The sequence below is a fragment of the Kogia breviceps genome, chromosome 6 (assembly GCF_026419965.1).
Source record: "Kogia breviceps isolate mKogBre1 chromosome 6, mKogBre1 haplotype 1, whole genome shotgun sequence".
In the NCBI taxonomy this organism is placed as follows: domain Eukaryota; kingdom Metazoa; phylum Chordata; class Mammalia; order Artiodactyla; family Physeteridae; genus Kogia; species Kogia breviceps.
Window position 1 is genome coordinate 95,265,654 of NC_081315.1, and position 24,674 is coordinate 95,290,327.

The 24,674-nt window shown below is 34.9% G+C and overlaps 1 protein-coding gene across 6 annotated transcripts in view; it reads right to left on the reverse strand.

Moving 5' to 3' along the window:
• Positions 1–24,674, reverse strand: part of TBC1D19 (TBC1 domain family member 19) — a 155,379-nt gene that overhangs the window by 52,558 nt on the left and 78,147 nt on the right. For 4 of the 6 annotated variants that reach the window (XM_067036317.1, XM_059067735.2, XM_059067738.2 and 1 more), the window contains 6 exons: positions 24,383–24,493; positions 20,289–20,361; positions 16,895–16,933; positions 15,059–15,171; positions 5,684–5,758; positions 2,361–2,423 (listed from right to left, as the gene is read on the reverse strand). In XM_067036317.1, coding sequence (XP_066892418.1) covers positions 2,361–2,423; positions 5,684–5,758; positions 15,059–15,171; positions 16,895–16,933; positions 20,289–20,361; positions 24,383–24,493 — 474 coding nt within the window. The remainder of the gene's footprint in view (positions 1–2,360; positions 2,424–5,683; positions 5,759–15,058; positions 15,172–16,894; positions 16,934–20,288; positions 20,362–24,382; positions 24,494–24,674) is intronic. The other 2 variants (XM_067036318.1, XM_059067737.2) reach the window with 1 other exon arrangement.

Consider the following 24,674-nt stretch of genomic DNA (forward strand, 5'->3'; position numbering starts at 1 on the left):
ACTGCAGCCCTTGACTAGAAGTTATAGGGAAAGGGAGCCCCATCTTCCTGGCCACACTCAGCTGAATTGAAGCTTCCATCATGATGATCTGGGGGTGAGGTGAGAGAGAGAGTGCATCACGACTCAAGTGCTACAGACTGTTCTGAGATGTAGTAGCTTTTCTTGAATAAATGTTTTTTGTTTTTGTTTTTTTTTGTTGCTGTCTTCATGTATGACCTTAACACAGCTTCCAGACACTTTAAATATTTCTGTTTTTAAAATAATTTTCACTGATTTTGATTTTTCTGCTAGGGATGGTTCTGTGGACCTCCTTACGATACAATACCAAAACTAATCATTTCCACTCAGTATTTCTTAAGTATGGAAACAAACATTAATACATAAATGAAGCATTAACTTTACTGTACATTCAAAATTTTACTGAGTACTAAGAATTAGGTACCAGGATACATATTAGCTAGATAAGTAAATAAACTTTTAGATTTTTGTATTTTCCAACTTTTAATTATGTTAAAGAATGGGATTTTAAATCTTTACTGTTTTTTAAAATTAAAAAAATTAATGGCAAATTTGAAATCACCGAAACTTCCTTAAAATTGTTTCCAGGGTTATTTCATATTTTAGCTTTATAAATAAATTTTATAAAATCATTGGAATTTAGTTCTTGAAATATATGATTAATTAAACCTTCTTGAGAGAATCTTATTTAACTCTTTTCTTAAACAGACGCATAACTACCACCACTATTACCAATTAGAAACCTGCTAATCCAGACAGCTGGGACTGATTTACATTTAATGAAGCAGAAATTGTCATATGGAATCTAGATATTTTCTCCATGATACATGTTGACATTAACTCAAAATTAAATTATTAATCTTCTTTCTATCTATCTATGTGTGTGTGATCTTTTAAAAAAAGAGTATCGGGTTTCCCTGGTGGCGCAGTGGTTGAGAGTCCGCCTGCCAATGCAGGGGACACGGGTTCATGCCCCAGTCCGGGAAGATCCCACATGCCACAGAGCGGCTGGGCCCGTGAGCCATGGCCACTGAGCCTGCACATCTGGAGCCTGTGCTCTGCAACGGGAGAGGCCCGCGTACAGCAAAAAAAAAAAAAAAAAAAAAAAAAAAAAAAAAAAAAAAAAAAGAGCATCATTTAAGCAATTCTACATAAATTTCATATTTCCTATTTGTGATAAGATGTTTCTATTTTAATAGATATGAAAAAGACCTAGGTAAATCCAAACACCCACAATATCAGCATATGAAATGATCAAAGAATAATCACAATGCTTCAAACTGATTTCAAAACATTTAATTATTTATTCAAGGCCTTTAATAGAAAACTATCATGTAAAATGCTTTCTCTGAACATCTTGGGATGACTGAAATATGAACTGGACATTCAATTTAAGAATCCATGCCTAATCAAAAACTCTACAAAAGGTAAATGCTGGAAAGGGTGTAGAGAAAAGGGGACCCTCCTACACTGTGGTGGGAAAGTAAACTGGTACAGCCACTATGGAGAACAGTATGGAGGTTCCTTAAGAAACTAAAAATAGGGTTACCATATGATCCAGCAATCCCACTCCTGGGCATATATCTGGAGAAAACCATAATTCGAAAAGATACACGTACCCCAATGTTCATTGCAGCACTATTTACAATAGCCAGGACATGGAAGCAACCTAAATGTCCATTGATGGAGGAAAGGATAAAGGAGATGTGGTACATATATACAATGGAATATTACTCAGCTGTAAAAAAGAAATGAAATAATGCCATTTGCAGCAACATGGATGGACCTAGAGATTGTCATACTGAGTGAAGTCAGACAAAGACAAATATCATATGATATTGCTTATATGTGGAATCTAAAAAAAGAAAAAGGTACAAATGAACCTATTTACAAAACAGAAATAGAGTCACAGATATAGAAAACAATCTTATGGTTACTGGTGGGGGAGGGATAAATTAGGAGATTGGGATTGATATATATATACACTACTATATATAAAAAAGATAACTAAATAAGAACCTACTGTACATCAAAGAGAACTCTACTCATACTCTGAAATGACCTATATGGAAATAGAATCTAAAAAAGAGTTGACATATGTATAAAAAAAATCTGTGCATATACCTCTCCTGGTTGGAGTAGATATGTAGCTCTTATTCTCTTACCTAGTCCCATGTAAGAACAAAAATTAACCTTATCCTAAACTTAGAACATTTAATTAGATAAAAAATAAACATAGTGGATTTCAGGAAGATTCAGTTAACAAAAGACATATCTTCTAAAGTATCCTGAGTTAGAGAACTTAAAACAAGAACATTACATATTTTAATTTTTCAACTTACCTGATATAAGTAATCTTCAAATACAAAATAATAATCATCATTGCTTGCTGTCAATTTCACATCCTATAATTAAAAGTAGAGAGCACTGAAGAGAACCTAAATGAATATGTCTATAGTACTAAGACATAAATGCAACATCTAGAAATAATACTGCAATGATTTTATTTTTATGTATGATTATAAACTTCTAATTAGATTTTATCACTGGAATTATCACAGGTAAACTTATAAATTTACTTGACTAATGTGACACATTATTTGCCTTCAAATTGTTCACACTTTTTTTAGTTCCATTAGTAATTCTTTATTATTTATTTCAATTTTATCTCCTTTAAATCTAATATTTAGGTGTCTTAAAATTAGAAAAGGAGATGCAATCACAACATCCAAAAGCAACCAAAACAATCTGGTCTCAAATTACTGTTCCAGTCTCATCTTCCACTATTCAAACCCACATCTTGCCATTCCCTCAAAATACCAAAAATCTTTCATGTTTTCGTGATTATTCACTTGCAAGTCATTGCTTGTTAGCAAACAAACAAACAAACAAACTAGACAATGTTTATCTTCAATCTCACCAGCAAGAAAACATATATAGTAGAAATATTGGAACAGTTACAAAGAGATATTGCAGAAATCTATGATAATATTGCTCAACCTACAGAATTCAATCAGACTATTGATCAAAGAAGCAATTACAGGAGGATGAAATGAGCTGTGTATGACTCTGGAGGTAGCGAATGTGCGCTAAGCTTGGGAAAACTGAAAGACGCAGACTAAGAGAAAAGAAAGGAGCCAGTCTAAGTCACAACGTGGGCAGAGGTAGAGATCATGCAATCTCAACGAGGATGATACTGCCTCTAAGGGGTGGGACTTCGTTCCTGGGGTTCAAAAACTTTTACATAGTACAATGGTTTGTGGACCTCCAAAGCTTATCCTTACCCACCAAAATCTTATTCTTTGGTATTTAACTTTTTATATTAGAGAAAATTTTCTCTTTAGGGATAATAATGAATAAAAGGTTGAGAAACACTGATATAAACTGACAGATCAACTGTCCATCATAGCAATCCACCATATAGATGGTGTGGATTCAAGGCAAGTTTGTGGAAAAAAAAACACAGTCCAGAGAGAACCATTAGATATTTTAGCTTAGGGAGGGTTTGATGGTATTCTGTATATAAGCATTGCCTTGTTTCATTAATTTCTTTAATCACTAAAATAATTCTACTTTACTTTCAGTTAAATTAAAAATGAGTCTTTGCCAAAGGGACTTGTAATGAAACTTCAAATAATTTTAAAATACTTATTTCCTCAAGGGCTGACTTTAATAATGTTTGGAGTTGTTCCAGTAAGATCAGCAGAGCTCAACTAACACAAGTCAGAGACAACCAGAGACAGATATCTTCCTAAAACACTCATGTTGTGGACAGTCAGGATTGATTCTAGCAGAACTTATATTCAATTCTTCAGACACAAACTGTTTACCTCCTTCTCATGACAGATTTTTTTTACTGATTCTAACTGAAATTCATGTTCCAGCAAAGAGAACTCTTATGCTAGCACTCTTGGATTTTTTGAACAACTTCTCTTGTGAGTCTTCTCTCATTTGAACAGAAAGGAGATTGAAGGTCTTAAAGCCCAAAAGATCTCTTAGGCTGTTGCTAAAATAATCCCCTGAGCATAATCATCTGACCTCAAAGTTAACAGCAGTACTTGTGATCCAAATCTATGTAAAAACTTCTGTGAGAGTCAAGACTTTTCATCAAAAGACTGCATCCTCTTAAATTTCCTCATCTTTTCTCTCTGTAGAGCACAGTGGTTAAAGGTACGGTTGTGAAGTCAGATTACTTAGATTCAAATCTTGGCTTTGCTATTTAATATATGAATTTAAACAAATTTCTATACTCTTTCTTTACCTCAGTTCTCTCATCTGTAAAATGGTAAAATGATAGTACTTCCTGTTTTGCTACAACACATGTGCTGGTGAGTAAGGGAACGATGGCAGTATAACATGAAAATTGTGTTGGTTCATATGCAGTTTTTCTTTAAAAAAGGGAAGCCAGAACAGCAGTAGAATTATAACCTTCAGCAGGAAAGGACAAAGTCTTCCACAGGCATGAGCCCTTATAACTGTATTTCAAGAGAATGGAAAATGAATTATTGCATGGGGGGCCCCCTCTCCAGAGAGGCACACCCCCAGCCTTGCACATCTCTTAGCTTCTGCACTTCCTCTTGTGCCCACCTGAACAGCAGCCCCAGTGGCGCTGTGCACCACTTCCATCTGCATTATTTTAGCATTTACACTTTATTATTTTTGTACATTTTTAATAACTCCTGCAGGAGCAGCCTGCCTGAGTTGTCCAATTCATCTCCCAATTATTGTTTCTGTTGGCACTTCAGCTACAAAAGTGCTATTTTTCCTATAAGCTGTTATTTTTAATACATGATTTTGCAGAATGCAAGTTTTTTTCCAGGAAAAAATGCATTTATCATTTACAGCCCAAATGCTGGTATCTACCACCCAAGGTAGCTACCAGGATCAGATGACAATCTATGTAAAGAGTTTGGAACAATGTTTGGCACATAGTAAGCAATCATTAAATGCTAGTAGTCATTGTTATAATTAACTTTGGTTATGTTCTACCCAGACAAATCTTTAGGTTCTTCTCTCCCCTGTTTCTGAGATCTGGAATAATATGCCTTTCTCCTCTATCTTACAAGTTCTAAATCTAAAATCCAAGTCTTTTAAACAACCCAATTATTAATCCAGAATCAGTCCTATCCTATACCACATTTTCAGCATCTGCATCTCATCTCAATATCAGATGCCTGGAAACAAAAACTCAATGAATCCTTATCATAAAACTTGAGATGTGCTTAACTATATGTCTAGAAACTAAAAGAAATTAAAAATAAAACATGACTTAAAAATAATAAAATAAATAAGCAGGCCCTAAAGACTGTGAGACAAATAAGATAAAAAATCCATAATCTCATTTTCCTTTCAGTTTCTTTTTTATGTAGTTTGTGAGGAAAACTTGAATTTATAAGGACAGGAAATGCATATCATTCTCTTAATCAATAAATGGGAGGGTCAGGAAAGAATTGTGAGGACAGTTTCAAAGGGAAGGAGGATAACATTGAATAGAAACTGCAAATTTTGAAGGTCAAACTTAACTTTGTAAGTATAATGATCACTTAAAATTATTTTTCAAGGTTAATATGTATCATCATGCATAGTGCAGTCCCTACATGTTGAAGACTCAATAATTGCTTAATGATATTAATGAAATGGAAAAACTATGTATACTTTTACTTACTTTATAAATTAAACTGTCCACCAAAAGGTCATGTTGTATCACATTAGTCTTAAGCTGCTCATAATACAAGATATCCTAGATTTAAAAGTTAAACAAACAAAAACATTAAAAGTCAATCACATTTTAAAGTCAGCTTCAAATAAATAATGCCTTTAATAAATAATGATCATTAATAGTATTATAAACACTAAGAGGATAAGGACTTTTTAAAAAACATTGTTTATTTTTGGCTGCATTGGGTCTTTGTTGCTGCATGCCGTCTTTCTCTAGTTGCGGCCATCAGGGGCTACTCCTCGTTGTGGTGCATTGGCTTCTCATTGTGGTGGCTTCACGGGTTTCTCAATGCGGTGGCTTCTCTTGTTGCAGAGCATGGGCTCTAGGTGCGCGGGCTTCAGTAGTTGTGGCTCGCGGGCTCTAGAGCACACGCTCAGTAGTTGTGGCGCACGGGCTCAGTTGCTCCGTAGCATGTGGGATCTTCCCAGAGCAGGGCTTGAGTCTGTGTCCTCTGCATTGGCAGGCCGATTCCTAACCACTGTCCCACCAGGGAAGTTCCCAGGACTTTTTAAAATTCACTAGTACAGTCTCCATGCCTGACCAATAGTAGATGATCAATAAATATATCTAATCCCATCCCTTAGGATAAAATCTGGTACCTAGTGGGTATTTAATCAATGTTTGCTAAATTGATTAACTGTAATTTAACTTTAATTGCAAAGGCAGGACTTCCCTGGTGGTGGAAGCTGTGCTTAAATCATGTACAGGTTAACTGCACAGGATTCTGTATAGTTATAATCATTACATTTTGAACTAAAAAATGAATAATAAAGGATTTTTCATCTAAAAAGAAAACCCTGATTTTTTTCATATGCTCTATGATTACTTTTACTAACAGGGCTGATTTAGTATGTTTAAACTTTTTTATTTTATAATAATTTAGATATTAGAAAGGCAGTATAGTATAGTCATTCTGGGTTTTTATATAGGTTTTGGGGCTTTCCCAGGATCAAATCTTACTACCTTTGTGGCCTAGGACAGCAAGCTTGAGAAGATATATAAATTTCCAAGAGATAATGAGAAACACTCTCATCTCATCTGGCTAATGGACAATAATAAGGGTTTAGGACCTTTAATGACATTGATCAATAGAATCAGCAGAGTACTTTTCTTTACATCTGAGTCCAGGTTTTTAAAAAAGTAAATAAAAATCAGTTATAGCACAGGGAACTCTGCTCAATATTCTGTAATAACCTAAATGGGAAAAGAATTTGAAAAAAGAATAGATACATGTGTATGTATAACTGAATCACTTTGCTGTACACCTGAAACTAACACACTGTGAATCTATGATACTCCAATATAAAATAAAAATTAAAAAACCTGTAATAGCAAAAAAATCAGTTAAAAAAATAAGAGAATATGGTATTATATTAGAAAATCTAACTCTAAACAATGATAAGATTTGGCTAATGTTTAATTTAATAGAGAATAAGAAATAAGAAGGAAGAGAGGAGAGATAGGAAGAAGAGAAAAGGGAAGGAAAGGAAAAAGAAGAAAAGACAGGGGAAGGGAGAGAGGAAGGAGGGACATAAGACATAATCCAGTTAAGCATCAGGCTAATAGTTGGTCAGGGTGTTCATAATAAATAATAAAGGTTAACAAAAAAAAGGTTAAGACTAAATGGGTAGTAGTTGTGTTAAAGAGAGACGGAAATATCATCTCACTACTTCAGCTGATCCCTGTGTTCCTCTGAATCCCTCCATCCATGTCTTGGGCATTTTAGCCCTGGTTTCCACCCATATCCAAATACTGCTTGGCTCCATCAGTACATCCCAGTCTACGTGATTCTCTCTGAAGACATTCCCTCAAATTAGAGTTGTGGGACAGGTTCGTCTGGGACAAAGAAGAATATCTGTTGCATGCAGTTGCCTTGGCAGGGTGGTGTCCAACTCTTATGTTTCCTGAAACACGATTTCTTTGTCTTGAAAGATGCTTAATACACAGTTCTCTGATTTGAGGCAAAGTGCTCTTTGCATAAAAATAATCTGGGGATTTATTGGCTATTTTTAGTCATTTTAATTTTAATTAAAAAGGCTTACTTTGTTCTCATTCATGTCATTTTGATTTCTTACCTAAAGCAAAATTATTTTACTATTTTATTTGCCTTCTATTGTATTTATTAAGTTCATCTCTCTGGCTCGAATAAAAAATACTTTTGTGTGTGTGTGTGTGTGTGTGTGTGTGTGTGTGTGTGTGTGTGTGGTACACGGGCCTCTCACTGTTGTGGCCTCTCCCATTGCGGAGCACAGGCTCCGGACGTGCAGGCTCAGCGGCCATGGCTCACGGGCCCAGCCGCTCCGCAGCATGTGGGATCTTCCCGGATCGGGGCACGAACCCGTGTCCCCTGCATCGGCAGGCGGATTCTCAACCACTGCACCACCAGGGAAGCCCCAAAATACATTTTTAAAGGCAGGAACAGCACCTAATTCAAATACCAATCCTTGACAACTGGCAAAGGGCATAGTATTATACTTTAATGTCTTCTAGGGAACACAGTGGAAAACCTAAGATGCTTAGAGTTATGTCTCTTTTTAAAAATAAAATAAGTTTAAAGTTACAAACTGATATATGACCATTAAAATAAGTGAAACAACCTAAAGCTGGATAAAGAAAAAGTTAATAACCTTTTCTTCTTCCCTGCCACCACACTGAAGAAACTAATGTTATTTGTATTGTATTTGTAACACTATTTGTAATTTGTATTCTTCCATACTTTTCTCCATGCTTATACAAATATATAATCATATTTAAGGGTTTTAGTTGTTTTTTGTTGTTGTTTTGTTTTTTTGTTTTTTTGTGATACTTGGGCCTCTTCACTGTTGTGGCCTCTCCCATTGTGGAGCACAGGCTCCGGACGCGCAGGCTTAGCGGCCATGGCTCACGGGTCCAGCCACTCCGCGGCATGTGGGATCTTCCCAGACCGGGGCACGAACCCGTGTCCCCTGCATCGGCAGGCAGGCTCTCAACCACTGCGCCACCAGGAAAGCCCTTAGTTGTGTTTTTTTAACATAAAATGGTATCATTCTATACTTATTTTTCAGTTTCTAGTGTATATCATGGTCATCTCTCTATGTCTTTTTAATAACTACATACACTTTAATATTTTTAAAGCTGTGCTACAGATGTATCACAATTTATTTAACCATTCCCCTACAGATGGCTACTCAGGTTGTTCCTAGTTGTTTGTCACTACAAATACTGCAATAAATATCCTCATGCACATATGCTTTTGTATCTATGGGATAAACTGACAAAGATAGGATTGTAGGCTGAAGGCTATATATATATAAATATATATATATATATATGAAGGCCACACACACACACACACACACACACACACACACACATCTTTAGTTGGACTACATATTGCCTAACTACTTTCCAAAAACGTATCAATTCAAATTCCCACCAGCAACCCATGGGAGCACAAAGTTTACCTATATCCTCACCATTTTAACTTTTCCATGGATGAAAATTGTTATCTTACTGTTGTATTAATTTGCACTTTCCCAAATACTAATAAAGTTGACCTTCTATCACATGCTTACTGGTTATTTGAATTTCCACTTCAATGACTTACATATTTTTCTATTAGACTACATTTATTTTATTAATTTGTCAGGCTCTTTATTGATAATGAGGATTAACCTTTTGTCATTTGTGGTACAAATACTTTTTCTTCAAATTAATATGTGTTGTTTGATTTTTGTTTATGGTATACATTGACACATTTTAAAAAATTCTTTATGGCTTTGGATTTTCTTGCTTCCCTTAGGCAAGGCTCTCCTACATCACATGTTTATACAAATATTTTTCTAGCTTTTTCTAAAATTGATATTTTTAATTTAAATGTTTACAACCTACCTGGAATTTATTTTTATATATGGTAAGCCAAAGGTCTGAATTTTCTTTCAGAAGGTTGGTTATCAGCATCATTTATTAAATAAACCATGCATTTCCAATTGAAATAAAACTCCAACACCCCCCTATCAGAAATAGATTCAGCAGGCAGAAAATCAGTAAGGTCAAAGTTGAACTCAACAACACCGTCAATCAACTGGATATGATGGACACCTGTACACTACTTTATCCAATAACAGCAGAATACACATGCTTCTCAAGCTCACATGGAACGTTCACTAAGACAGACCACATTCTGGGTCATAAAACATAACCTTAACAAATTTAAAAGAACAGAAATCATACAATGTCTGCTCTCAGACCACAGTGGAATTAAACTAGAAATCAATAACAAAAAGATAACTGGAAAATCCCCAAATACAGGGAGATTAAACAACATACTTCTAAATAAACATGGGTCAAAGAACAAATCTCAAGAGAAAGTTAAAAATATTTTGAACTAAATGAAAAGGTAACTTATCAAAATTTGTGGGATGCAGTAAAAGCAGTGCTTAGATGGAAATTTATAGAATTGAATGCATGCATATATTAGAAAACAAGAAAGATCTAAAAATCAATAATCTAAGTTTCCACCTTAGGAAACTAGAAAAGCAGAACAAATTAAATGGAAAGTAAGCAGAAGAAGAGAAATGTTAAGAATTAGAGCAGAAATAAATGAAATTGAAAACAGGAAATCAATAGAGAAAAATAATTGAAACAAATAGCTAGTTCTTTGAAAACATCAATAAAACTAATGTGCCTTTAGCCAGACTAACTAAAAAAAAAAAAAAAAAAAAAAAAAGAGAAAGGACACAAATTACCCAAATCAGAAATGAAAGAGGGTCTTCCCTGGTGGCACAGTGGTTGAGAGTCCGCCTGCCAATGCAGGGGACACGGGTTTGTGCCCCAGTCCGGGAGGATCCCACATGCCGCAGAGTGGCTGGGCCTGTGAGCCATGGCCGCTGAGCCTGTGCGTCTGGAGCCTGTGCTCCGCAACGGGAGAGGCCACAGCAGTGAGAGGCCCGCGTACCACAAAAAAAAAAAAAAAAAGAAAGAAAGAGGGTACAACACTACACATCCTATGGACATTAAAAGGATAATAAAGGAATACTATGAACAATTCTCTGCCCACAAATTTGATAACCTAGATGAAATGGATCAATTGCTTGAACAAGACAGAATTTGCTGAAACTCATACAAGAAGAAACAGACAATTGGAATAGGCCTACATCTATTAAAGTAATTGATTTAATAATTAATAAATGTCTAAAACAGACAGTAGCAGGCCCAGAGGGCCTCATTGGTGAATTCTACCAAACATTTAAGGAAAATTCTGCCAGTATTCTACAATCTCCTTCAGAGGACAGAAGCAGAGGGAATACTTCTTAATTCATTCTATGAGGTCAGCATTACCCTAATACCAAAGACATTATAAAACAAGAATTTAAAAAATATAATGATTACCAATAATATGATATTTCAAGAGTATTTTGTATAAGCTTTGGCAAAATAGATATTTAACAGTAATAAATTATGATTATAAAAAGCAATCTTTGAAAAGCAAAATAGCCCAAATTTTTAGCATCAGAGAATATTTAAATTTTAGTATATGTATCTATTTTATATTTTATGCAGACTTACACTATCTCTTTAACTAAAGAAAAAAGGAAATATACTCTCAGGAAGTCAAATAACTCACAGAACAGTCCTAACAGTTTATACTTAATTGTTCATTAAGCATTTAGATGAGCTGACCATTTCTAGACACTGTACAAGATACTGACTTTACAGATGATGAAGAAGAAAAAAATCCCTGTCCTCAGGTACTCAATTCAGGAAGGGAGGCAGCCAAATAAAGTAAGAAGTATAGTATATGTTTCTCTGTCTTTAGGTCTTTGCTCCTGCAATGGTTATGGTGGGAGAAAAATGAAGGAAGTATCTAAGAGTAGCAGTGATGGAGTTGGGAGAAGACAAGGTAGAGATGTTAGGAAGGTTCCTCAGAAAAGGTGATGGAATAAACTGCACATGAAAGAAAAGTAGAATATCCAAGAAGACGAAAGTCTGACAAGGTTTTTTTTTTTTTTTTCAGGGAGAGAACAGCATGGTGGGAAGAGAGACAATTCAGCATCTCTTGGATGACCACAAATATACTGAAGTAAAGATTATACCTTTTCTTTTAAATATCATGAGTCTGATGCACTTTCAGACCATGTATTAGAGTTCTGTAGGCAACTGGAAATAAAAGTTTTAAGCTTAAGACAAAGTTTGGCTGAAAACAGAGTTGAAGCCATTATGGAAAAGGTGACTGTGGATGAGACAGTCCAGGGAAAATGTGCAGGGTGAAAGGAGGATCAAAATTGAATTCTGAGAAATACAAGCACTTGAGGTCTAGCAGGTGAACCCAAATGCAGACTTAAAAAAAAAAAGAAAGAAAAAGGAAAAGAAAAAGAGGGAAAGAAGAACTAAGAAAACAGTATGAACTAAATTAAATACCAAGGATATTTCAAGGGCAGAGTAGATAATAGTATCAAATGCAGTAGATGTAAAGACTAAAATGTATCCACTGTTCCTTGGTAACTTTAGCTAGGACAGTTACAGTCATGTAGTGGGGTGTATGCCAGACTATGGTAGACTGAGTGATTAATGGGATTAAGGAAGTAGGAGCATCTAGCATGGACTTTTCTTGCACAAGGTTTAGATGTAAAAGTAGAGGCAAGAACAGGTGCTGATGCAAGTGAGTTTACAGGTTTGGTGGAAGGAATTTGAATGAGTTCCTTCTGATGACTTCTGTTTTCTCTGGTTAGGAGAAGGTGAGATCTTTTGCTAAGACTCTGAAGATAAGTGGCTGAGGAGAGTGAAGGACAGAAACAGGCACTGGGAAGACTAGGTGAGCTGACCAGAAAGATCTAGGATGGTCAGGCATTATTGTAGACCTTTAGATCAGGTTGTGGAGAACCTTATTGTGAAATAACTAAAGGAAATTTTAAATGTTAATACTCATCTTGGCTATCTTATCAGTAAGCAAGAACTTAGAGCAAAGTATAAGACAATTTTCTACTTTTAATTAGAAAACTGAAATTAAGCAAAATAATTTAAATATGAATGTTTACTAAATATGGATATTTTGATCCAGAGATCTAGAGAGCTGTAGAAAAGAAAATATATGAAAGCAATTATTTTAAACTTATGACACATTTTCTTAAAAAGATAAAAAAATCAAAGTTAAATAATGTTCTAGTAAAAGTACTAAATAAATTAACTGCTAGGAACTTAAAGCATTAAATCCCAAGTCTTTCTATTGAGGTAAGATTTTTAAAATAGCTCTATGAGTGTGAAATTTGAAATATTCCATTTATCTCTCTAACTCCTCAACTATGATGCATTTGTATGTGTAGCTTATTTTAAGTGATTGAAAAGTAATTGAACAAAAAGTTCTGATAAAGTATTCTTCATAAGAAGTAAGTATTCTCCCTCTCTCTGTCTCTCGCTCTCTCCCCCTCCACCCTCTAATGTACCACCTACAACAATTATTTCGGAACCGCTATAGTTTGTTCAGGTCACACTTTTACAGTGAAAATAAGTGTAAATGATAGAAAATGTTTTATTCAATAAAATCAAGATTGCCTTCTGATAATATTAATTTCCATTTACAGATTTGTCACTTTGAATATAGAAAATCAAGATAACTATTAACTCCAGAATTCAAGTGTAAAAACTGCCTTTGAACTTTATACAATCATTATCTGGGATTATTACTTTTATTCTACAACTATACTTCTGGAAAAATTCTAAATCTGCTTTTGAAATGGTAGTAGTTAGCTCCTCTGCAGAGACAGGACTTGCTAACTTAGCTCCTGATCAGTGAAGTTGGTAGGTCATCTACACAGTTAGGTCAGGACAAGAATTACAACCTCTTCTAAAAGAGCTGATACACTCACGAAAAATGCCTAGCGTATACTCAAAACTGTTTTGTAAACTGTTACTTTTAAAGTGTCACCTCAAAACATCAGCAGTATCATACGGTTTAAAATTGCTCTAAAATAAATCACAAGGTTTATTCTTTCAAAAAGGAAGCAAGTGATTTTTTTTTTTTTTTTTTTTTTTTTTTGCAGTACGCGGGTCTCTCACTGTTGTGGTCTCCCCCGTTGCGGAGCACGGGCTCCGGACGTGCAGGCTCAGCGGCCATGGCTCACAGGCCCAGCCACTCCGCGGCATGTGGGATCCTCCCGGACCGGGGCACGAACCTGCATCCCCTGCATTGGCAGGTGGACTCTCAACCACTGCGCCACCAGGGAAGCCCGGAAGCAAGTGATTTTTGATAGTGCTGTTCAGAGCAGGAGATTTAAAACACACACACACACAAACACACACACACACACACGCACGCGCGCAAGCATGCATACATAATTTGCAAAGGTTACAGGTGTAGTTTTTAATATATGTTAATAATGTTTGATTTTCTTAAAAACTGCATTATTATAAATTATAATTAATTTATAACATAATTACATGTAATATGTAATTACTATTGCTACCATCAATGGTGACCTGTTACATCAAGTACTGTGTTAATAAAAGACTCACATAGATTTCATTTAATTCTTTCAACCACACTGGGATATAAAAATTATTACCTATATCTAAGTATTGGTAAGTTGCAGTTTGAAGAAATTTAACTCACTCAATGACTTATTTCAAATAAGTCGAGGGAGCTAGGAGTTGAAACTAGGTCATACGATTGTAAACAAAACCCATGTTTTTAACCGCTAGGTTAGGGAACTATTCGTTTGCTATTTATTAAAATCTTTAAATAGATGACATAGGATCAGTGGGCTTCAGAAAAAAAAAAATTCTCCAAAATATTTCAAAAAGAATCAATCAATGTCTTACATTATTTTCTTTATTGAATCTATTACTTGTCTGTTGGTAATTTCTCTTCATATTCATTTTATTTCCTAAAATAAAATGTTCTTATACTTAGAAAAATAACATTCCCACATAATCTGTCAATTTTTAAACCCATAAAAATCGTGCATATTTTGAAAGTAACTGTAGGGACAAAGTAGTCATTTACATATATCGAGCTGTCCATCTTTATTTCTCCCTATTATAACTCCCAGTTCTACCACACATCTTCACTGATCTAAATTGGTGGACTCCACTTCTTAACATTTTACTTATTGTTCTGTTCTATGTATAGGTTCACACTATCCAACTAATTATTAATAACAAAAACGTCTATGTTAAGCACAGAGTGATTAAATTATATGTTAATCTTATCTTAGAACTCTAAACTACAGTGAATTTGAAAATTAAAAAGGGAGTAAATATTAGACTAAGAAAAAAATATTTCTACTTTGAATGCAGGTCTTCGAAAAACAAATATCAAATCTGGCCCATCCTTTTTCTTCTTACCTCAGGCTGGCTGGAAATATTCAAAATGAGAGCCCATAATTCAGCTCTCAGTGCTGTGGGACTTCCTTGTCTGATATACTGTTGAGCGGCAGCACTATCTTGTTCTGATAGAACTGTCAAAAGTATATTAAAATCTCATTAGAAAATTCATAATGTAAGAAATAACATTGAAATCTTTAAAAATCTTTTGGGAAGCTAACATTTCATCTTTATGTCTAACATAATTGCATCATATGTTGACAATCTTCTTTTACTCTCAGATTTTTTTTTCGGTACACGGGCCTCTCACTGTTGTAGCCTCTCCCGCTGCGGAGCACAGGCTCCGGACGCGCAGGCTCAGCGGCCATGGCTCACGGGCCCAGCCGTTCCACGGCATGTGGGATCTTCCTGGACCGGGGCACGAACCTGTGTCCCCTGCATCGGCAGGGGGACTCCCAACCACTGTGCCACCAGGGAAGCCCTGCCCTACTCTCAGATTTTTGATGTAGCCTTATTTACAGCCCTGTAAGTTTCAAGCCATAAGCTCCTCCACCTCCTACCCCACCAGGTGAAAGTTTTTAATGTAGGTACCTTGATTTCACTGTGCTTTAACTATAGCTCCATGGATGTGAAAATTGTGATGTATATATAGAATAACTCTTGGATTTCATGATCTCATGAAGTCATAGCGACAGAAACCCTAAATTTCTTATGCATATTCTACTAAGTCATGAATGTTTTAGTATTTGGAAGTGGTATGCTATTTGAAGGATTATGACTGAGAATTGTAAAGAATGTAGATATCTATTCTATTAGATGACTTTTTAGCTATCTGCCAAAATCAACAAAAAAGAGGGATTTTTAAAGAAGAACAAAAAAGATCTGATAACCTTTTAAAAAGGCCAAAAATTATTCATAAGCAGTCAAGTTCACAAAATTAATATATTATCCTTTTGTTTTCATCTTTATGTTAATGAAAATACTAGCTATTAAGCCTGGAAATTAAGCCCCCCTCCAAAACAAACAAACAAAACCAAAAAATAAAAAAATAAAAACAAAAGAAGAAATACTAGACAACTGCTGATATTTGTCAGTTTTATTATCTTATATTAAGAACAAGGAAAAAAATCTTACACTAAATGAAAATGAAACAAAGGGACCACATGATAACTTGCAATTGTGTTTAATGAAAATATCAAATCATACAAATGCAGTCTTCTAAATAAATAGCATTCTGAAAAATTGAACTAAGGAGTTTAGAACATAATATAATTGCCATAGAAGATTTATTCTGACACAAAGACTTACCTGCACTTCATATTTCAAAGGTAAAACAGGATTTATAAAAATAAGGAAAAGAATCTTAAAAAGATGGGGAAAATTTATTCTCCAGAACGCTAACAGCTGCTTAAGTTATTAAGCCCTACCATGGTGAACAGTAGCTGGGAAGTGTGACAGTTATTATTTTCACCTGATGCAGGAGCATATTCCTATTAACACTAATGAGAAGGGTGTGGGCACATCAAAGAGAGAACCTGGCTCTTTGATTTTAAAATGAAATTCTACTGTTGAATGGATTAAGCTAATATCCTTGAGAAATGCGTGCCTGCATTTATCATTTCCTTTTTAGTGAACCATCTGTGTACTTCTTTATCTGACATTTATTGATAAAGCCAAATTGATGCATTTCCCCTCTTTATAAAGATTCCCACTGTTTTCTCTACATTGTTAAATTTTATTCCTTTTTAGGTCTTTAGCTTCTCGGAGATTAAATTTCAGTTGAGGGTATACGATACAGACATTTACTTGAGACTATCTCATTTTCTGAAATTAAAATAGGTATAATCAAAAGCTTACCTTTTTGCCCAATACGTACATGCTCATTTTCAAAAAGTTCTAAAAATGATAAATAAAATTATTAGACAAATATAATCAGCCACATTTAGAACAATATTATGTAAATTTTTTCTGGTGTTGACGCTTTTAATTATTTTCAAAGCTGAATGGCTCTCCAGGAAACTATAAGAATATTTATACGTGGAAAAAACTTTTTTCTAAGTTATTTCAAGTTTGTAGAAATGAAAAGGAAGTATATTTAATCAAAAGAAAAGATTGATAAACTAATTGTCTTTGTTAAAATAATACAGAATATCTTCTCACAACACAAATGTTTGTCCATTCATCTTTAACTTTTTTTCCTAAAAACAAAACAAAACTTATTGATAGCTTTATTTGCATATCCCTACTGCTACTCTAATCTACCATGAAAGCAAATCTAATAAAAGCCTTAATACGATATAGGAAATCCCACTTTACAAATGCCATTTAAAAAAATTATATGGGAGAAACAAAGATTTGTTTTTAAAGTACCAATCATAATGGAAATAACCTCCTAAACTAGATCATATTAAAACCAAGAAACATCTGTTCATCAAAAGATACAACTGAGAGTGAAAAGGTAAGTCACAGAGTGGAAGACTATATTTGCAATACATATATCCAGCAAAGGACTTGTACTTAGAACATGTAAAGCACTCCCAGTAAGTCAATTTAAAAAAAGACAACTATCTGACACAAATAGGCAGAAGCTGTGAACAGGTTCTTTACAAAAGAGGTAATCCAACGGACCAATAAACATATGAAAAGATGCCCAACCACATCAGTCACAAGAGAAATGCAATTAAAACCATTATGAAATACACACCTATCACAATGGCTAAAATGAAAAAAATTGACAATTCTAAATGCAAAGAAAATGGAGCAAATGAGCTTCTCATACAAAGGTGGTAGGAGTGTAAATCAGTACAGCCATCTTGGAAAGCTGTTTGGCAACATCTACTAACACTGAATATACGCACGCCCTATGATAGCAGCACATCGCTCTCAGGTGCGCATCTTAATGTATACCTATGTGCACCAGGAGACTTACACAAGAATATGCACAGAAGCACTATTGATTATAGTCAGCCCCCTATGTCTGTGGATTCAACCAACCACGGATTGAAAACATTTGAAAAAAAATTCCAGAAAGTTCCAAAAAGCAAAACTTGAATTTGCTGTGTGCTAAGCACTACACTGAATCTGTGTGAATGAACTGATGTGTTGGCATACCCTGCTGTAGTCTCCCGCCATTTCATGGATCCTCAGTCTCCAGCATTTGTGTTTGAGTATTGTTCACCTTGTGTCTCATTTATTGATCACTTACGTTGTGTGCACCCTTTGTTTCTGTGAAAAAATGGCTCCTAAAGAGCAATTAAGTGGTCAAAACAATCCCTCAAAAGCTATGGAAAGCAATTATACTACAATAAAGATGTTAAAAATAATAATAATTTTTTAAAAAGCTAAACAATCCCTCAAAGGCTAAGAGGGAGCGTTAAGTGCTATCTCTCAACAAGAAAATTAAAATCTTAGATCTTTTGAAAAGTGGCATATTTCTTGCCAAGGTGGGCCATAAGGTCAGTGAGAACAAATTGAGCATTTGCAAAATAAAGCAGAAAGAAGCTGAAATTTGTGGAAGTGTTTGTGCTGCCCCTACAACAGCAAAAATGTTCTCTCATTCATGACAAAATGCTCGAAAAGGCGTCAAGTATGTGGCTGGAGGACATGTCACAGAAACATATCCCTGTTCATGGCAAAATGATGCGTGAAAAAGCACTTAGCCTCTGTGAATACTACTGTGACGGGGTTGAGGAGAATGAAGGAGTTTAAGGCTTGTAAGGGATGGCTGGCTAACTATGTAAAGTGCTACAGCCTCAAGAACTTAGAGATCATGGGAGAATCAGCATTGGTTGATGCCAAGGCAGCTTCAGTGTTCTCAGAAGAGCTCAAAAAACTTATAGAAGAGAAAGGCTACCTTCCAGAGCAAATCTTCAATTGTGATGAAATGGGCTTGTTCTGGAAGGAGATGTCCAATCGTACTTATATCCATAAGAGTGCAAAGTAGGCCCCAGGGTTCAGGGCCTGGAAAGATCACCTTAGGCTGGTGCTGAGTGGCAGGCAATGCAACAGGTCACGTGATCAATCCAGGCCTCATCTACTGAGCAAGCAATCCCCAGGCCCTTCAGAACAAAAACAAAAATTGCCTGCCTATGTTCTAGCAATACAAGAAGGCTTGGCAATGGCCATTTTGTTCTTGGAGAGGTTCCATCAGTGCTTCATTCCTGAAGTAAAGAGATGAAGAGAAGGGGCTGCCATTCAAGGTCCTCCTCATAACTGACAACACTCTGCTTCACTGGCGAGAATGTGGACGTGATGTTCCTGTCTCCTGCAGCAGCGCACTGAGGTGAATTAACACCTACCTCGCCTTCAGGAGGTTTTGTGCTGCCCCTGATGCTAACCCTGACTGAGCAGCATTATCGATTTACAAAACAGCTCCACAACTGCAGGTGCAGTTTTGCTTCCTGCAGAGGCTGTAGATGCCTTAAGGCCTGAGACCGCCGATGCATGTTGGAGGCAGTTCTGGAGTGAGGTGATCAGTGATTTCAGGAGCTTCTCCACTACTGATGCAGAAGTCAGTAGTATTTTGAATGTTGCAAGGGAAGTTTGGTGGGGAAGGCTTCTCTGACATGATCGAAGACAATGTTGAGGAACACACAGAAGAGCGTAGAGAAACCCTTACCAACAAGGAACTTGAAGATTTGCTGAAATCCTCTAAAGAGGATGGTGATGGTGATGATCATGATGCAGAAGATTTAGAGGAGGCAGAGCCATCAATCCGGACACTTGAAAAATTTGCAGCAGTTTCTCAAGTATGATTAGAGAGAGAACATACATGTGTGTGGAAGTGGGGATGGGAGTAGCAGGAGGGGGAGGGACAGTGTGAGGAGGCAAGAGATGAGACCTGAACAGTAAAAATAGTGGTTATCCTTGACACAGGGGCTAAAGATTGAAAGATGGTAGGAAGGGGCTTCAGTTTATTGATCTGGGTGGTAATTTAATTAGGTATGTCCAATTCATGCAAATTTATTGAGCCATTCTCTTAGAATTTTGCCAACAAAATGACTTACATATGTCTAATGAGTTTTCAAAATTATTTTAAAGACCCTCAAATAAAAAGACAAACATCCAGTTGAACTCTAATAATTGTAACATACAAAATTCTATTCAATAATTAATAGTAACCAAGGAGAGGCAAAAAGCATGTTAGTTGTCAGATATTAAAAAGCTACTAGATTAATTTGGAAATGGCAAGATAAACCTTAACCTCACTCTCATTTTCATTTAGTATATGCCATATGGGAGAAATACTAACCAGGAGGCACTTGTGTAGAGTCATCTATACCAAGTTGTCCTGCAGTTAAGCCAAGTTCCACAAAGAATTCTTTCTGAAAAATAACACACAGAATTACCATGCATCTCAGACTTTGCTACACATTATTTTAAAAAATCACCTTCACCTAAACATCAACTTAAATGAAAATCACAATGTAAAACAAATCTTTGCTTCATTCAAATATCTAAAGAAGAAAAGAATATTATTGAACTTTTAAATAGTAATGCTTTAGTCCAAAATTTTCCCTTTTTAGGTAACAAACTAATCAGTAAAAGTAAGGAATAATTATTCCGAGGAAAGGATAATAAAATTTAAATCTCTCCTGAAACATACATACACACACAGCATATGTAGCATTAGCAATATTATTTTCTAAATTCATTGCCTAAAATTACCAATATAATTCTGTATCTGTGCTTCCTATGGTACTGTACTTCACTCAGCTCTTAATCAAATAAATACTGCAAATATCCAAAACAACTTAATTTTTAAGTAAAATTAGACTATCAAGTACTCTGCTAAAATAACAATAAATTAGATTTATCTTCCAGACTTCCTCTACTTATCTAGTAATGTCTAAGGAAAGTAATCATGTTTGTCTGTTGTTTTATAAATATATAAAAACAACCCCATAGTATTCACATTATTTTTATTCCCTAAGTAATTAAATATTTCTATTAATATTTGCCTCAGTGTTTTGTTACTATTCTAATTGCTAAAACCAAACTTCCTTCTCCTTTAAAAAATGGAATTAGTTTTAATCCTTCATAATTATCTATGATTATTTAAGTTAGTGATTTATTTGTGTCCCTCATAAGACAGTTATTCAGCCAAACACACACATTTCATTTTTGTATAAATTTTAAATAACTGCCATTATATTTCAATTTTTAACTAAACTAATTTTAATCTATACTTTTAAAAAGCACTGCAACTTATGTTACCAATTTTTAATGACTCAAGTGGTAAAAATTCACTGCTTTGGATATTTTTTTACTCTATGTCAGTAGACCTGGGCCCTAATCTCAGATTTCCTTCTCTATGAACATGTATTACCTTTTTTCAACCTCTATCAAAGCATATAATCACACCATATTGAAATTATCTTTTTACTGTCCACCTCCTCATTAGCCTGAAGCTCTTGGAAGACAGAGACTATCTCTTACACACATTTGCACCTCCTGTTCTTAGCACAGTGCTAAGTGACACATAACAGTGGGGAGTCAGTAAATAGTGAACCACACTACTGAGTTCTAGTTCCCACCTGCTGTCTCTACAACACTGATTTAGTGAACAGAAATTAGTCAGCAACTTCTCTTTAGAGTTAATAAATTTCAGTTTCAAGAAATTCCCTTTTGGCAAGAAAGGGGTAGGAGGTTAAGAGATATAGATTACTAAATATAAAATAAATAAGCTACAAGAATATATTGTACAACACGGGATATAGCCAATATTTTATTTTATTTATTTTTTAATAGATCTTTATTGGAGTATAATTGCTTCACAATACTGTGTTAGTTTCTGTTGCACAACAAAGCAAATCAGCCACATGCATACACATGTCCCTGTATCCCCTCCCTCTTGAGCCTCCCTCCCACCCTCCTTATCCCACCCCTCTAGGTCATCACAAAGCACAGAGCCAATCTCCCTGTGCTATGCTACTGCTTCCCACCAGCCAACTATTTTACATTCGGTAGTGTATACATGGAGATGCTACTCTCACTTTGCCCAGCTTCCCCCTCCCATCCCATGTCCTCAAGTCCATTCTCTATGTCTACCTCTTTATTCCTGCCCTGCAACTAGGTTCATCAGTACCATTTTTTTTTTTTTTTAGATTCCATATATATGTGTTAGCATGCAGTATTTCTTTTTCTCTTTCTGTCTTACTTAACTCTGTATGACAGACTCTAGGTCCATCTACCTCACTACAAATAATCAACTTCATTTCTTTTTATGGCTGAGTAATATTCCATTGCATATATGCGCCACACCTTCTTTATCCATTCATCTGTCGAGGGACATTTAGGTTGGTTCCATGTCCTGGCTACTGTAATAGTGCTGCAATGAACACTGTGGTACCTGACTCTTTTTGAATTACGGTTTTCTCAGGGTATATGCCCAGTAGTGGGATTGCTGGGTCATATGATAGTTCTATTCTTAGTTTTTTAAGGAAACTTCATACTGTTCTCCATAGTGGTTGTATCAATTTACATTCCCACCAACAGTGCAGTAGGGCTCCATTTTCACCACACCCTTTGCAGCATTTATTGTTTCTAGATTTTTTGATAATCGTCATTCTGACCGGCATGAGATGATGCCTCATTGCAGTTTTGATTTGCATTACTCTAATAATTAGTGATGTTGAGCATCTTTTCATGTGCCTCTCTGCCATCTGTATGTCTTCCTTGGTGAAATGTCTGTTTAGGTCTTCCTCCCATTTTAACTGGAATGTTTGTCTTTTTTAGATTGAGCTCCATGAGCTGTTTGTATATTGTGGAGATTAATCCTTTGTCTGTTGTTTCATTTGAGAATATTTTCTCCCATTCTGAGGGCTGTCTTTTTGTCTGGTTTAAGGTTTCCTTTGCTGTGCAAAAGCTTTTAGGTTTAATTAAGTCCCATTTGTTTAGTTTTGTTTTTATTTCTGTTATTCTAGGAGGTGGGTCAAAAACGATCTTGCTGTGGTTTATGTCAAAGAGTGTTTTTCCTATGTTTTCCTCTAAGAGTTTTACAGTGTCTGGTCTTATGTTTAAGTCTTTATATAAAGATTACCTCTTCTTTCTTTATATATATATATGTGTGTATATATATATATATATATATATATATATATATATATATAAAATGGAATATTGCTTACCATAAAAAAGAATGAAATATTACCATTTGCAGCAACATAGATGGATCTAGAGATTATCATACTAAGTGAAGTAAGCCAGACAAAGACAAGTATTATATGATATCACTTATACGTGAGATCTAAAAAAATAATACAGATGAATTTATTTACAAAACAGAAACAGACTCACAGACATAGAAAACAAACTTATGTTTACCAAAGGGAGATAAATTAGGAGTATGGGATTAATAGATATACACTACTATATATAAAATAGATAAACAACAAGGATTTACCCTATAGCACAGGGAACTATATTCAATATCTTGTAATAACCTATAATGGAAAAAAATCTGAAAAATATGAGTGTGTGTATAACTGAATCACTTTGCTGTACCCCTGAAACTAATACAATACTGTAAATCAACTATACTTCAATTTTTTAAAAAGGTAGATTTGGAGCTAAAAGATAATTGATTACTGTCACACTTGTCATCCATACCTCCCACTGTTTAGAGGCATTAAGGCTTGACCATCTTCATGTTTGCGTCATTCTTCATTCTCCCATCAGCTCTCTATCTTAATACTTTAAATCTTAGAGTTACAAGTTGTTTCTTACTTTCACCAAAGACAGTATTTACATTTCTGTGCTCCTTATCCTTTTAGGGTAATTAACAAAAGAAGGAGTGATGGTAATTTCTTAACTCCTTTATCAGGAAATCTTCCCACCTTTCTATAATTACTCTATTTTAAAACTAACATCCTTATCAAAATGTGACAGTCTCCAGAGCAAAGACAGCCTTTAACTCATCTTATGTTCTTTTCTATCCCTCAGTGCCTCACCATGTTATGAACTTAATAAAGGTTGGGTGAATTAAATGAAATGTACATTCTTTAAAAAAATTTTTTAATAAAATTCACAATTTGTTTCAATCAGTTTTATAGCCATACATCAGGCACCCAAATTCCAACAAGCTGTCTTATAAATCCATGCTGTTTATTAAAATAAGAAATAAGCAAAAGCATTTATAGGTCAAGGAAAGCTCATCTTTAATCCTACTAGCAAAGCAACTCACTCTCTATATAACATACTTACAATAAAAAAGAAATTTTTCATTTTATTAATTTATTTAATGAGAAGATTGTCCTACTGCTTTAGATATATGCTGCGCTAAAATATATTTCTAATAGTTGCCCTCTAAAATATGTTAATTTATTTTTAAATGCCTATACTTACCAATTCAGGGATGTCTTTTACTTTGAGAGGAACTTGGATTAAACCCAAATGAGTCCTGAAACTATGAGAATCACCATTTTCATAATTTGGGTTGCGAAGATTAATTAATACCTTTAAAAACAAATCCAACATAATTGGTCAGTCTCTTTATTGACTATTTACACTTATAAAATTGGCAGTAATAACCTTTGTATATATCACAAGATTAAAAACTATCTGGGTTATGCATATACTTTAATTACATTCTGAAAACTATAAAATTGTACAAAAATGTTAAAATACTATACATATG